Source organism: Labeo rohita, chromosome 19 (genome assembly GCF_022985175.1).
Source record: "Labeo rohita strain BAU-BD-2019 chromosome 19, IGBB_LRoh.1.0, whole genome shotgun sequence".
In the NCBI taxonomy this organism is placed as follows: domain Eukaryota; kingdom Metazoa; phylum Chordata; class Actinopteri; order Cypriniformes; family Cyprinidae; genus Labeo; species Labeo rohita.
In genome coordinates this window covers 30136161-30152847 of record NC_066887.1, presented here as the reverse complement: position 1 = coordinate 30152847, position 16687 = coordinate 30136161, and the positions used below count along the sequence as shown (strand labels likewise).

General features: G+C 34.1%; 1 protein-coding gene across 2 annotated transcripts; it reads left to right on the top strand.

Moving 5' to 3' along the window:
• Window positions 1-5053: 5053 nt before the first annotated feature.
• On the top strand, window positions 5054-16270 carry LOC127181990 (carcinoembryonic antigen-related cell adhesion molecule 1). 2 transcript variants are annotated; one of them, XM_051137049.1, is made up of 8 exons: window positions 5054-5187; window positions 5360-5413; window positions 5875-6159; window positions 7607-7717; window positions 8179-8463; window positions 10212-10493; window positions 13731-14000; window positions 15481-16266. In XM_051137049.1, the coding sequence occupies exons 1-8, from the start codon at window positions 5139-5141 to the stop codon at window positions 15528-15530; spliced, it is 1386 nt and encodes a 461-aa protein (XP_050993006.1). In that variant the 5' UTR covers window positions 5054-5138; the 3' UTR covers window positions 15531-16266. The 2 variants fall into 2 exon arrangements, with proteins under 2 accessions (XP_050993006.1, XP_050993007.1); XM_051137050.1 differs by lacking the exon at window positions 5360-5413 and having other exon boundaries at window positions 5095-5187; window positions 15481-16270.
• Window positions 16271-16687: the final 417 nt, after the last annotated feature.

The window sequence follows — 16687 nt, the reverse complement described above, 5'->3', positions numbered from 1 at the left end:
AAATACACCTATACACATTATTTGCTCATATTTAACAGTTGGGATTTAAAAATTTGTACCTCATTCTGCAACATCTGTACTAAGCACATGAATGACACATTTAAGTTGACATATCATGAAAATCTGACTTTTTTTCATGTTTATGTGCTATAGTCAGGTCCCCAGTGCATCTACCAACCCAGATAATGTGAAAAAGGACAACTCAGTAACTTTGTTTTGGTAAGCCTTTCTCTGCAAGCTTGTGAAAAAAAACGAGCCGCTCAGATTTCGCTCCTCCCGATGTAAAAAAAGGCATCTTATTATAATATGACAACCCCTTAATCAATGTATTTGACAGTTTAAGTGCAGTAGGACATGAAAGAGAACTTAGTTTAGTACTCAAATGCTGTATGACAGACGCTTTCTGTGCACATGCTTTGGATGTGTGCGCTCAGAAAACCCTATATCAGACATTAAAACTGATATGACTTTAAAATGCATGGTTTCAGTGTGCTAGAGATGATAATCCAAAACAAACTGATGTTTTTAGTGGAGTATCTGAGGTACGAGCTGTAAAGGCACAGTCCTATTCTGGAAAAGGGGGGGCGGGGAGCAGCAGCTCATTTGCATTTGAGTTTTTGTTAATATTTCACCCTAGTGACCTATTGGACAAAATAGTCCCTATTAAAACCCATTACAACAACTATTAATATCAGTGCCATTTAAGCATAAAACCATGTATTCTTTGTAAATAGGCTTCCATTTTGTTGGCATGCCTTTTAAGGGGTCATCGGATGCAAAGTTCACTTTTACATGTTGTTTGTACATTGATGTGTGTTCGCAGTGTATGTACAAATCTGCCCTATAATGATAAAAATCCATGCAGTGATTGCATGTGAAATCGAGCCATTCTCAGATGCCTGTCGATGTGGCATCACACTGATAGAGGCCGCTCCCACAATAGTTGATTGACATGAGCGTCTTACCTCAGATCGGCTGTAACAGTCTGACCTCCACTGTTTCGATGCCGGGCAGGGATGTAAGTTAGACAAGAATATTTCCGGTTGAGGTGTTGTGTTGCTGGATGTAATAATGAACACAGTGGTCGTCATTTACTCCCGACATCTGAGCAGCTAAAGATACAGTGGATTATGTTTATTTGTGAAGGGAATGCACCTCCCGATCTACATAAATGCTGTATATAATAAAGTCTATGTTTGTGCAAATCATTCATGATCCAGCTTCACTTATAGCAGAAGTAAGTATAAGGGTTTTTTTATGAATCACCTTTCCTAATAACGTGATATTTAGCAAGTTTCACAGCTAAACGCGCTAAATGCGGCTAAAGTAAACAGTCTCGTCACTCCACAGAGAGAAGAGAGGGGCAGGGCGAGCAGAGCTCATTTGCATTTAAAGGAGCAATCCATCAGAATGGGTTGATTTTTGCAGACGTCATTTTGACAAGGTAAAAATGGTGTTGTTTTACACTACCATTGAGAATTTTTAACCAAAGTATATTACAGACTTTTCATTAATACCCTAAGGAATAATATGGACTTGTGGAAAATGGGCATCCGATGACCCCTTTAACATTTTTACTGTTTGCACCTGATAGCACAATTATCTTAGGTTGTGCCTATGGAGCAAATACTCACTTTTTCACCATTTCTGGCAATCGAATTGAAATTACATTCATATAGTTGTGTGGGTGTTTATCAGAATGTGGTTTGTATGTGTACTGACAAATAATTATATATAATAATAACAATTTTATCTTTTTTTTTTTTTTTTTTTTTTTTTTTTTTTTTGACACCGCACAAAAAAATATTATCCAAGACTCTAAAAACCCACAATACTCAGTGCTTAGCATAGTATGTGTGTGTATATATATATATATATATGTGTGTGTGTGTGTATATGTATATGTATGTATGTATGTATGTATGTGTGTATATATATATATATATATATATATATATATATAGGGGTTGGACAATGAAACTGAAACACTGGCCAATATAGTGTTGGAGGTTTCATGGCTATATTTATGCAGCCTGGCGGCCAGTCTTTACTGATCGCACATTCCACCAATAAGAGCAGAGTGTGAAGGTTGACTATGTGCACCCAATAGCTCAAACATTGTACCCTGAAGGTGGTGCCGTGTATTAGGATGATAATGCACCAATACACACAGCAAGACTGGTGACAAGAGTGATTTGATGAACATGAAAGTAAAGTTAAACATCTCCCATGGCCTGCACAGTCACCAGATCTGAATATTATTGAGCCACTTTGGGGTGTTTTGGAGGAGCGAGTCAGGAAATGTTTTCATACACCAACATCACATAGTGACCTGGCCACTGTTCTGCGAAAGGAATGGCTCAAAATCCTTCGGGCTACTGTGCAGGACTTGTATTTGTCATTCCCAAGATGAAATAATGCTGTATTGGCTGCAAAAGGAGGCCAAACGGCATACTAATTGTGGTCTAAACCCAGGTGTTTCAGTTTCACTGTCCAACCCCTGTATATATGTGTATATATGTGTGTATGTGTATATATATATATATATATATATATGTGTGTGTGTGTGTGTGTGTGTGTATATATATGTATGTATATGTGTGTGTGTGTGTATATATATACATACATATGCATTATACATATATTTTCATTGTTTTTTCAAAAAAAAATAATCCTTTTTTGGTAGTTGTGATCAGGTCTGATGTTGGTTAAATGTCTACGTCTATCTCAATGAAAATATTAATATTTAGTCCGTTTTTTGACATGGTCATTTTTGTTAAGTAACACAAGGGTTAAACTTGGATGCCTGTAAATGTTATTGTTAATGAGTGGGAAAAAAAATTGTTCTGAGAGTGATTACAAATATATAATTCTTCTGTATGAAAGATTAATAAAACACTTTTATTATGTTATTAAGTTTTATTAAGTTATGGTTATTATACAGGCCTTAAGAACTTATTTTTTACAAATTAATAATTATGCAAGTTGTTGGTTGAACATTTTAAAACCTTTATAAAAATGACATGATTTTAAAAATCTACATTTCAAAACTACATTTTACATTTTCTATGTAAATAATTAACCCTTTACAAACAGTAGCAGTAATGATGCATGACTAACATCCCTTTAAAACTGATATTTAGTATATTTTTTGAATATATGAACATGAATTCTCCTGAATTCAAGTGACCACATTTTATATTTTATCTAACCATTTTTTCTGTTCATGTTATGGTGTTTTTCAGTTATTTTAAAGACAGTGTACAGGGTACTGGGTGCCAGTATGAGAACACTTTGGTGCCTCCTCGTCTTTCCATAATAAAAACAAACACAGAAACTTCGTCATAATGACAGTAATAGTTGTATTTTTAAACCCTTGATCTGTCCTTCAGATGGAACAGCTCTGATATGAAGACTAACAGCACTGTGAGTGTTTATAAATTCTGGAGATATCACCTCCTCTCATTCTTGAGACACTGTCTTTCATATTTTAGCAAAACAACAACCAGGGTCAAACACAACAGGATGACATCTACTACATGAGCTGAAGGCTAAAATATAAATTTTACACTTGGTACGAAAAAGCTACACAGTTGTTTTTCGTTTTGTCTTTTTTTTTTTTTTTCTAAATGCACTAAAATTGTAAGAATATACATTATAAGAATTACTATTTTTTTTTTTAAATATATACAGGAATGACCAGAGGAATTTTAACAAGCAAAAACAGTGCACAGGTTTGATCATTTTTATTAACATTAAAGCTGATTATCTAATGATTACAAATACCAGTCTGTTTCTCACATAAAGCTGTCATATTACTTTTAGTTTGGGTGAGATTCTGCGAAAGTTTGTGGCAAACACATTTTTTGGCCCTACAAATTGCTTCATAACACTGCTGTGGCATGTTCCTTGACTAAGATTAGCTTAGCTTTTTGGCTGTTCTGGAGCATGTGTATGCCTCCATCTAGTGGTGAAAGTGGATTTTGTTTTGTTTTTTATGCATAACAGCACATTGACTTTACTGGCTCAGTCATGAATCCTTGGTCTCAAACCAGTATGCTGGCACTGTATTGAAGCAGTAGCTCACCCCAAAATAAAATAATGTCATTGTTTGCTCACCTTCATGTCATTCCAAACCTGGCTTATTTTTTTTCTGCACACAAAAGAAGTTTGAACAACGTCGATGTCCAAACAACACTGGACACCACTGACTTGTAGGCTGTTGTTTGGACTTGTGGCATATTCTCAAAATGTGTTCTTTTGTGTTTGACAGAAAGAAAGAATTACAGATCTTAAACACGTATTTGCGTTTTTACACGTTTTTAACTTTTTTCTTCTAGTTAAAGGGTCATGTAAACCCTGAGTGCAGCCTACAGTGGAGCTTATTGATGTAAAACTGAGCATGCGCAATACATAATGTTCCAATTTATAAACAGATTCGCGCTGTTTGGCGCATTACAGAAGACAACGAAGAAGACACAGCAGTGAAAAGTGATTTGATAGCTACTGGAGCTGCCTTTTCCAAATGCTGATTTGCCATTTATTATTTGTACTGGCTGTCATGTCAACTGACATTCAAAAATCACTGTAAAAAATAAAAAACACAATTTGTTGAGTCAGCTTAAAATAATTAGTTCCCCTGCTGCCTTAACATTTTAAGTTCAGTCAACTAAAATAAGTTTATTCAACTTGAAATGTTAAGTTGTACTAAATAACAACTTAGATATTTGTGTTTGCTAAACTTCACAGATGGGTAAGTAACCCAGCTGCCTTAAAATTTTAAGTTGATTCAACTCAAATATCTAAGTTGTCACTTAGTATAATTTAACATTTCAAGTTGAATAAACTTTTTTTGAGTTGACTGAACTTAAAATTTTAAGGCAGCCAGGTTACAAATTATTTTAAGTTGACTCAACAAATTGTTTTTTACAGTGTAGAATGTTGCAGGTGACTTGAAGTTATGAATGTGAATTCTAGGGGCAGTGTTTGCCCATACTGAAGCACAGTAAATATCTGTCATCCGTAGACACTGTATGACATTAAAAGAATACAGCTTGAAGGGCCGGGTTTAACTTTCTCAGCAGAGAAGTGAAACCGTATCACATTTCTGTCTGACGCTTCAGGGACTCACTCTCCATATGGATTTCTATAACTTCATGCTGCATTTACTTATTTTTGCTTCTCTTGGTAAGTAAAAAAAAAAACAACCCAAAAACAAATATCAAGTAGGCTACAAACATATTATTTCTAAAACTAAAATTCTTTTAAACAGTAGCCTACACAAGGACGTAATGTGTGGTTTGTTTATCCTGGCTTCTGATTAAAAATCAAGTCCTGACTAAAATCATTCCTCTTATAGGATGCTATTCCGAGGGCAGTCTGCTTCTCAATAACAAAATCAACGGCGTTATAGGTGAGTCGTTGTATGGTTTATCCATTGTTCAGTGTATTTTCGTTTTTTAATTTAAAACATATTTTGATGTTTTTAACACTGAAAATGGAGACGCTGAAAAAAGAAGTGTTGTTAGTAATTTAGTAGTTTGCCATTATTTCTTTAAAATTATTATTTGAAAGCAATTATTTAACAGATTATTTATTTATTAATTATTATTTATAAAAATGTCTGCCAAATCAAAGTCAGTGCGGCATAACAAGGCCATTTTGCTTTCATGCGGAAAAAAAACCCTGTTGTGTAGGCTACTCGCATGCATTAAAGGTGCAAGAATAGTATCTGAATACTTTCAATAGTCTGTTGCTATCATTAAACTCATTAAATGAAAATATTAGTTTAAAAAAATGAAACCATGAATGAAATGCTTAGATACATTTTTTTTTCTTTTTTAATCTAGATTTCTTCTTACTTTATTGAACCAGGTAAATATGTGACCTTCAAGACAACAATCACCTTAACACCGAATTTTGTAATCGTAACATGGAATTTCAACAAAGGTTCAGAAATTGCACCGATACTTACGAGCATTGTGCCATCAAACACCGACAACGTTGATGAGAAATACGCCAGCAGAATCAGCTACAATAAGACGACGTTCGAGCTTCAGCTTGGGCCACTGGTGAAGGAGGATGGAGGGGAATATACTCTCACTATAGTCACTGACAAGGGACAGCAACTGACCGGACAGGTTGATCTGGAGGTTCTTGGTGAGTATTGAATATACAGTGCAATCAAAGTTATATAGTGAGTGACTAGACAGTGGGCTGGTGAAGCCTAGTGGTTGAATGTCAGAGCAGATGAAGAAAGGGCTGAAGGTTCAAGTCCTGCACAAATTTGTTAAAAGCATGATGAAGTAAACTTTATAGCAGTTCTTTAAGACAGAGTTGCACTGAATAACAAAAAGAAACAGTTAATTTTTTTTTTTTTTTTTTTCACTAGCCAAGCCTAACAACTAGAGTCATGCTAGTAGCTTGCTAATCATGCTAGTAACATGCTAGTAACTGGCTAATCATGCTAATAACATGCTAACAACATGCTAATCATGTTAGAAACAGACTAGCAACATGCTAGTAACTTGCTAATCATGCTAATATCATGCTAACAACCTGTTAATAATGCTAAAAACATGTTAGCAACTTGCTAATCATGCTAGAAACATACTAGCAACATGCTAATCATATTAAAAACAGACTAGCAAGATCCTAGTAACTTGCTTATCATGATAGTAAGATGTTATTAACTGGCTAATCATGATAATATCATGTTAACAACATGCAAATTATGCTAAAAACATGTTATCAGATTGCTAACTATGTTAGAATCATGCTAGAAACATGCTAGCAACTTGTTAATCATGTTAGAAACAGACTAGCAACATGTTAGTAACTTGCTAATCATGTTAGTAACAGGCTAATCATTCTAATATCATGCTAACAGCATGCTAATTAAGCTAAAAAATTGTGCTAGAAACATAATAGCAACATGCTAATCATGTTAGAAACATGTTAGCTACATGTTAACTTGTTAATCATGTTAGAAACATGGTAACAACTTGGTAATAATGCTAGAAGCATGCTAGCAGTTTACTAATAATGTTAGAATCATGCTAGAAACATGTTAACAACTTGCTAATCATGTTAAAAACATGCTAGCATCATGTTAACAACTTGCTAATCATGCTAGCAACATGCTAACAACTTGTTAATTTTATTAGAAAAATGTTAGCAACTTGCTTATCATGTTAAAAATATGCTAGTAACTTGCTTATCATTATCTATCTATCTGAGACTGTATTACCTTCAAAACATTTAAATTTTAACCTTTTAAAATGACTTTAAACTTCAAACTATTTCAGACTGAAAACCATCAAACTTAAAACTTTTAAAAACTTATTAAACTCTTTAAACTTTTTAAACCTTTTAAACTTTCTGCTCCGACTTCCTCAAGCTAATTTAAAGTTTGTCTTGACAAACTTTTTTATCTAGTTCATTTTAAAGGCGTTCATTAATTGACTGGAAAACAAGCGTTAACAGATTTTAGTTCTGAATAGAAGACTTTCTTGATGTATGTATGTTGTCAAATCTTAGGTTTGGTTATTCAGAGGTTGTTGGATGGAGGTAAGATGTTTCTTTTTTTTTTCTCTCTTTTCTCCAGAACCCGTAACTGACATCATGATTTCATCTAATCTGCCTGAAGCTGTTGAGTTCAACAACACTGTGCATCTTACCAGTCCGCTTCTCAATAACAAAATCAACAGCGTTATAGGTGAGTCGATGTATGGTTTATCCATTGTTCGGTGTATTTTCGTTTTTTAATTTCAAACATATTTTGATGTTTTTAACACTGAAAATGGAGACGCTGAAAAAAGAAGTGTTGTTAGTAATTTAGTAGTTTGCCATTATTTCTTTAAAAATATTATTTGAAAGCAATTATGTAACAGATTATTTATTTATTAATTATTATTTATAAAAATGTCTGCCAAATCAAAGTCAGTGCGGCATAACAAGGCCATTTTGCTTTCATGCGGAAAAAAAACCCTGTTGTGTAGGCTACTCGCATGCATTAAAGGTGCAAGAATAGTATCTGAATACTTTCAATAGTCTGTTGCTATCATTAAACTCATTAAATGAAAATATTAGTTAAAAAAATGAAACCATGAATGAAATGCTTAGATACATTTTTTTTTTCTTTTTTAATCTAGATTTCTTCTTACTTTATTGAACCAGGTAAATATGTGACCTTCAAGACAACAATCACCTTAACACCGAATTTTGTAATCGTAACATGGAATTTCAACAAAGGTTCAGAAATTGCACCGATACTTACGAGCATTGTGCCATCAAACACCGACAACGTTGATGAGAAATACGCCAGCAGAATCAGCTACAATAAGACGACGTTCGAGCTTCAGCTTGGGCCACTGGTGAAGGAGGATGGAGGGGAATATACTCTCACTATAGTCACTGACAAGGGACAGCAACTGACCGGACAGGTTGATCTGGAGGTTCTTGGTGAGTATTGAATATACAGTGCAATCAAAGTTATATAGTGAGTGACTAGACAGTGGGCTGGTGAAGCCTAGTGGTTGAATGTCAGAGCAGATGAAGAAAGGGCTGAAGGTTCAAGTCCTGCACAAATTTGTTAAAAGCATGATGAAGTAAACTTTATAGCAGTTCTTTAAGACAGAGTTGCACTGAATAACAAAAAGAAACAGTTAATTTTTTTTTTTTTTTTTTTTTTTTTTTTTTTTTTTTTTTTTTTTTTTAGAGAAGAGTGATTATGATTGAATCAACCCAAGGGCATAGTATTGACAACTCATTTAAAACTGACTCATTTGCTTTAAACTTATGATTGCAACGTTAAGTTGGCTTGAGAAAGCCAACTTACTGAAATGCTATTTAAACTTACAGATATTATTATTCTTCTGAGATCAAAATTTCTATCTATCTATCTATCTTTCACTAGCCAAGCCTAACAACTAGAGCCATGCTAGTAGCTTGCTAATCATGCTAGTAACATGCTAGTAACTGGCTAATCATGCTAATAACATGCTAACAACATGCTAATCATGTTAGAAACAGACTAGCAACATGCTAGTAACTTGGTAATCATGCTAATATCATGCTAACAACCTGTTAATAATGCTAAAAACATGCTAGCAACTTGCTAATCATGCTAGAAACATACTAGCAACATGCTAATCATGTTAAAAACAGACTAGCAACATCCTAGTAACTTGCTTATCATGATAGTAAGATGTTATTAACTGGCTAATCATGATAATATCATGTTAACAACATGCTAATTATGCTAAAAACATGTTATCAGATTGCTAACTATGTTAGAATCATGTTAGAAACATGCTAGCAACTTGTTAATCATGTTAGAAACAGACTAGCAACATGTTAGTAACTTGCTAATCATGTTAGTAACAGGCTAATCATTCTAATATCATGCTAACAGCATGTTAATTAAGCTAAAAAATTGTGCTAGAAACATAATAGCAACATGCTAATCATGTTAGAAACATGTTAGCTACATGTTAACTTGTTAATCATGTTAGCAACATGCTAGCAACTTTCTAATCATGTTATAAACATGATAGCAACATGCTAACAACTTACTAATGTTAGAAACATGGTTGGTACGAGTAACAACTTGGTAATAATGCTAGAAGCATGCTAGCAGTTTACTAATAATGTTAGAATCATGCTAGAAACATGTTAACAACTTGCTAATCATGTTAAAAACATGCTAGCAACATGTTAACAATTTGCTAATCATGCTAGCAACATGCTAACAACTTGTTAATTTTATTAGAAAAATGTTAGCAACTTGCTTATCATGTTAAAAATATGCTAGTAACTTGCTTATCATTATCTATCTATCTGAGACTGTATTACCTTCAAAACATTTAAATTTTAACCTTTTAAAATGACTTTAAACTTCAAACTATTTCAGACTGAAAACCATCAAACTTAAAACTTTTAAAAACTTATTAAACTCTTTAAACTTTTTAAACCTTTTAAACTTTCTGCTCCGACTTCCTCAAGCTAATTTAAAGTTTGTCTTGACAAACTTTTTTATCTAGTTCATTTTAAAGGCGTTCATTAATTGACTGGAAAACAAGCGTTAAAAGATTTTAGTTCTGAATAGAAGACTTTCTTGATGTATGTATGTTGTCAAATCTTAGGTTTGGTTATTCAGAGGTTGCTGGATGGAGGTAAGATGTTTCTTTTTTTTTTTCTCTTTTCTCCAGAACCCGTAACTGACATCATGATTTCATCTAATCTGCCTGAAGCTGTTGAGTTCAACAGCACTGTGGTTCTTACCTGCTCTGCCAAAGGCTCCTTTACCTACAAGTGGAAGAGCGGTTCAGTTCCTTTGGTGGTGGATGGCACACGCATGAAGCTAAACCAAGTCGGCAATGTGCTAACTGTTGCAGAAGTTCGCCGAACAGATCTGCAAGGACCCATTTACTGCACTGCAGAAAATGCATTGAAATCAGGGAGGAGTGCTGCCTTCAATCTCACAGTGAGCTGTATGTGTCTGAACACACCCACACATACATAGTCCGAGACCTATATACATGAACACTGTTTACTTTCAAGGAACTGTGCATCTAAAAATTGTCATTATTTACTCATTATCATGTTGCTCCAAACCCACGTAATGTAATGTATTACATTAACATAGTACTTTTACATGTAGTGGCAATTTATAGTTATCATGCTTTCAAGCTATACAAAGATCTAAAGAAGATGTAAATAAGGATACATGTAAGCTTAGCAGAGTGGAAATGATAATAATATTAAAGGGGTCTATGCTCTTTTACAAAGTCTTGGTTTTGTTTTGGGGGTGTACTAGAACATGCTTTCATGCTTGGTGGTTCGAAAAACGCATTATTTTTAACATAATTTACATTATTAAAATACATTTCTCCCAGCCTGGCACAAAAGGCTTGATTAGTTCTGGGTTTAACGAAGACCCGCCTTCCAAAAAAAAAATGTGTTGTGATTGGTTAGCTGTCTCACTGCGTTGCAATTGGCGAACAGCTTAGACGGTATTTCAGTCCTGTCACGCCCCTTGTCCTGGGGCGTGTTAACTGTTAGCGCAAGCTAGATTAAAGTGATTCTTGTGTTTTAAATATGGATGTTTTTCTTACAAAAACACATTGATTCGCTACGGGAGGCCTTTATTAAAACTAAATTTGAAAATCTGGAATCTGAGGCTGCAAAAAAATCTAAATGATGAGAAAATCTCCTTTAAAGTTGTCCAAATGAAGTTTTAGCAATGCATATTGCTAATCAGAAATTAAGTTTTTATATATTTGTGATAGGAAATGTACAAAATATCTTCATGGAGCATGATCTTTACTTAAAGTGCTCCTATTATGCCATTTTAAAGGTTGCTAATATTGTTTTATGAGTCTCCTAAAACAGGTTTACATGTATCCAAGGTCAAAAAACACTTTGGTTTTCTCCAAAAATAGATTTAATTTTACCTCATTTCTAAATTATTCAAAAACAACTCGTGTGAAGCAGTTTGAAGAATCAGTCTCTCTAAACCCCATCCTTTCCGTGAACCCTCACTGCTGTGATTGGTCAGATGGTGCAGTCCTTTATGATTGATCCTTTATGATACCTTACCAATTCGAGCCGGAGTCACCCGAAGTGGCTGATCAAGGAAAGTGCTCGCAATTTGCTTATGTAAGCGAACCGGGCACACCTCTATGTTGTTAACTTCAACACTGTATAATGCATTACACTGTGTAAAGTCGTGCACCATCCTTTATCATTACTCCAACTAATGAGACAGACAGACAGTCAAGCTGCATCAATCACAAATTTTTTGACTACAGCCCACAGCTGAACTACAGAAGCGTGAGTTAGTCAGTTAGCAAGACATGTGCAGGATTGTTACACAACATAACATACACAACTACATGCTGAAAGACGAAATATTCCAAGGCACTCGTGTAGAAAAAAAAGCCTTTAATAGACTGGGCTAAATCATTAAAACAAATAAAAGTGTAGTTCTACGTGTTTCGGCTACACAGCCTTCTTCCGAAACACGCAGATCTACACTTTTAATTGTTTTAATGATTTAGCCCAGTCTATTAAAGGCTTTTTTTCTACACGAGTGCCTTGGAATATTTCGTCTTTCAGCTGATATTTACCTCCAAATATCCAAAGAGCACCGTTGATTTACTGAAGAGACCAGTGCAGCATTCTTGGCCTTTGTTATCTTGTTAATACACTACATAACTACATATTTTGAACGATCGCTAGAAAATACAATCATCATTTATTAATCATACTTACGGGAAGAGGTTCAGGGAGCAAGCCGGTCCAAACTCGGCACTGAGTCACATATAGCGTACGGATGCCCCTAACAAAAGTTTTGTGCATGCCAAATCTTTCAAGAGCTTTATATAAAAAAAGGCCAACTTATGGAATCAAAAACCTTTTCCACATCTAAACTAATTAAAAGAGCTTCAATTTTGTCCTCTTGAATATGACTTAATATATGCAGAGATCGTCTAATGTTATAATGAGTTTGTCTTTGAGAGATAAACCCAGTCTGATCGTTATGTATTAGCCGGGGGAGAATCTTTTCCAGTTTTTTGGCAAGGATGGTTGTGTATAATTTATAATCGGTATTTCAAAACAATGTGCGCTAATAGATAAAACACATTCAGACATTCAAAAAAACACTCCCCCTGCCTCCAAACACAGCTCTCATAGAACACGAGACACATAAACAAGCCAAAATGCTTTACATTTCTTGAAATATTAATTTCTCAACATTAAACATCAATTGTGAGTCTTTATTTACCTGTTTCTTGTGGTTTCTTTTTAAAATCCATAAAAGTAAACAGAGAAAATTATATGGCTAATGTCATAGAATAGCGTAGTTTAATATAGCGTGGTTGATTGTAACGCAGTGTTACAACGTTATCCATCAGCGCGACTGGAATATAAAAGTGGTTAGTGTCTTCTGCTGACTTGGCACGCATTAATAAACTATCTAAACTGATAAACAACAGATTGGCAATTAAAATAATATCAGATTTGTCTCATTTTAAATGAATACTAAAAACTGAGAAGAAAAATTTACTTCAGCCAGAAATTTAATTTCACTGTGGTAAAATGAACATTCAGCGACATCATCAAAAAGCTTTTAAATTTTGGTGCACTTTTTCCTCTGTTGCCATGGCAACAAGTAAATACTGTTAATGTGGTTATGCTAGCATGTGTGGAAATATTTAAACCACGTGTGTTACAATTAACCTCGCGTTAGTTTGTGCCCCACGCATCCTATTATAAATGCTGGATTTCTGTTAATGGTGGAATTATGTTCCATAACCCTGATTTTACAACAAAGCTGAATATGTGTTTTCACATAAATTCACACCTTTCTGTGCATAAAAGTACTTGCAATAGAGTAAATGTATCAATACTAGATGTTTTGAGTAGTACTACTGCAGTACTTTCATTGTTTACTTAAAAAAAAAAAATCTTCAATTTACAAAAAAATTGGGGATGTCAAATAGTGTAACATGGCACAATGTTTCATGTTGTTCTCCTGGTGAAAACTCTATTCTTTGTTATTTCTTGTTAAGCCTTTAAAAATGGATTGGGAGGTTTCAAGACATCAATCTTTTTTTTTTTTTTTTTTTTTTAATGTCGATAAAACATAGCTTCATTGCAAGCACTTTAATAAATCTCTGCGTGTGCCTCTTTTTCATCATCTGTTTTTTTCTTTGTCTGTCTAGATGGCCCAAAGAAAGTCAGCATAACACAGAATACAACAGATTCGTTCATTAAGAAAGGCTCTTACTTAACCCTCGCATGCTCAGCCCAGTCTGACCCTCCCGCTCAGTTCCAGTGGATGTTTAATGGGCAGGAGATGCCTCAGAAGACCACTGTCAACATTACCCTCACCAATGTACAGGAAATAAACAGTGGAAACTACAGCTGTGTGGCCTACAACGCGAAGACCAAGCGCTACGTTACCTCACCGGTTGCTGTGGTGTCTGTTCTAGGTAAGTCTAAAGTCATGTACAGATGCTTTGAATGCAAAAGGAAGTTCCATCAGTTGTGCACTGTGCAAAACAGTTTTTAGGAAATCACTGGTCATGCAAACTATGGTGTTCATGCATTTTGGATATGACTGAATGTTGTGAAATAGCAAGCTAGACTTTGGACAAGCTTGACTACTACCCACTGAGATTTTATGGTAATAAGTTAATAATTAGGTAAAACATTTACATGTTTACAGGTTTTTTTTTTTTTTTAATGTTTTAGTTAGTTTGAATGTTTTTAGTTTTTTTTTTTTTTTACATTTTTATGATTTAATTAATTATTAGCTCTCAAGCCCCATGCAGTTCCTTCATGAAAAAGCAGAAGTAATGTTTAATCATGCTGTTAATAACAATGAATATAATATATTGTCTTTCTCTTTGTAGTTAATATAGTGCATCAAAAAAGTAGTTTGCAATTCCAACAAATGTTTTCATATTGCATGCCTGAATACTTTCCAGACAGCTCTAGACGTCAAAATGAGGGACAGGGTCGTAAAAATTCTGTCATAATCTATTACCCGTCATTTTAATTTTCATATTATTAATTAGAATAACACATTAAATTGCTTTTATTTTTGTTCACATTTTCATTAAAAAAAAAAAATACGATTTCTCGATTTTTAATAGATTCTCATTTTAATTAATCACTTCTTAAATCACAATCGATCTCTTGGTCTATGCAGTTTTCAGTGGATGAATGGACAGTACATAGTGCGTCTTCCTTCCAATAAATAGAAATAGACTAGGCTTTGTGTTACTTTTGATATGAAACAAAGTCTCAGATTTCAAATTCTGTCAATTTCCTTAGGAAATTCAAGCAATAAATACTGTTTTGGCGCTCCTTAATATGGCGTGATAGATCGTTGTAGCGTCTTTGTATTTGCCTGTGCGTAATCAAATGCAAACATTCCTGATAGTTTTGTTTTTGTTCTGTATCCCGTGCTCTGCCACCAACTGGACAGGGGTGGGAATTACAGCTACAGTTTACAGTAGATCACCCCCAGTGTAATTTGTCAAAATGACGGACGACCTTCACATTTTTTCATCAAAAAAAAAGTCAGTCAATACTGAGAATTTTCGGTTAATGCGACCTCCGATAAATATTATATTACATATTATATATATATATAATATAGTGCATAAGTCTTGTGAACTTTATTATAGTTTGAAGATGCATTTTTATCATTTATAAAAATGCTTTAGCATTAGTTGCATGTTACAAAAAAAAAACAACAACAACAAAAAAGCAGTCATATATGGTTGGAACATTATCACCTAATTTTCATGTTTGGGTGAGCTACCATTAATATCACAGAGCAATTGCTGTTTGTCTGTCTGTTTGTCTATTTGTCTATTTATCATTATTCTAAATGACACACAAGTTACACACAAGCTCACACTAGCAGAGGTTTCAAGCATGTTCTGCTTTCTTTGCGGGCAGATTGGCCAAGGTTTCAGACGCAGAATTTGACCAACTTCTGCTTGGAATGATCTATCAGTATGAAGCAGAGATGTTCCTGACAAGTCCCTGCGATCCAAATCCAAGTCAAGTCTCAAGTTTTTGTTCTATTTTTTAGCAATAGTTTTTTGTAGATACTTTGTAGATACACTGTATGAGGCTAAATCAATTTTGAAATCTTAAAACTAATTACTTCTACAGAATGTCTTGTTTGTTTATTCCAGATAGACTAATATGCACAATCAAAAACTATTAGTTTAAAACTATTGCATTTGATCCATGTAATTACAAAAAAAAGGACATACATTTTTTGTGTTTAGTTGTAAATGCATGAACCCAAGTATTAAATTAATCAATTTGAACTAAAATTCCAAAATCTATGCATGTCTTATGTCGAGTGCCTAATTTGTGTGCTTGTAATTTGTGCAGATAATCAGTATGCAAATGATGAATGAATATGTTTATTGAAAGGTAATAAATGGAAATAGTTAACATTCATTAAACTGTTGGCATTTTTTATTTTAAATATGGTGTAAAATGGTAAAGTAAAAATTAAAGTAAAGGGAGGGGGTGGGTTTGTACTAGTGTGTGACACTTCTTCTTTTTTAACTGACACATGCCTGAAATGCTGACGTGTGGTTTTACAGTGAAACTGTAGTTCAAAAATAAATGTGTAATACAGGTGTCTGCCTCTTGAATGTCATTTTACATTTTTTTTTTAACAATTTATCTGTTTGATTATTGTGTGCAATTATTATTATTGTGCTCATTCATCTTTTGATATCAGTGAATGAGTGTAAAGTTCAGTTTACAAATATTATTAAAAGTTGTCAAATTCAAATCTACAAGCTTTTGAGTTTTGATACTGTTTTACCTTCATGCATGCATCAATGTTTACTTTAGTGGCACATTTGTTTTTCAGTGGCACTAAAACTTGAGCTACTGCAGATCAGCATCATCCGATGGGCTTCCGAATGTGAGAAGTCTTTTCACCAGCAGGTATAGGAGGAAGCACTGGAATGTTTTCTGGTGGTGATGGGTGGTGGTAGTTTCCTTCGCTGGTCTTTTCTCTAGTGATCAGCCGTTTCTTTTTCTTGGCCTTTAAATGTGTTCACCATTTCAATTGAATATGTTGTCAGCCTGTCAGTTTGGTTAATGCACTGATTACATTCAATAGAGAGCTGCTTAT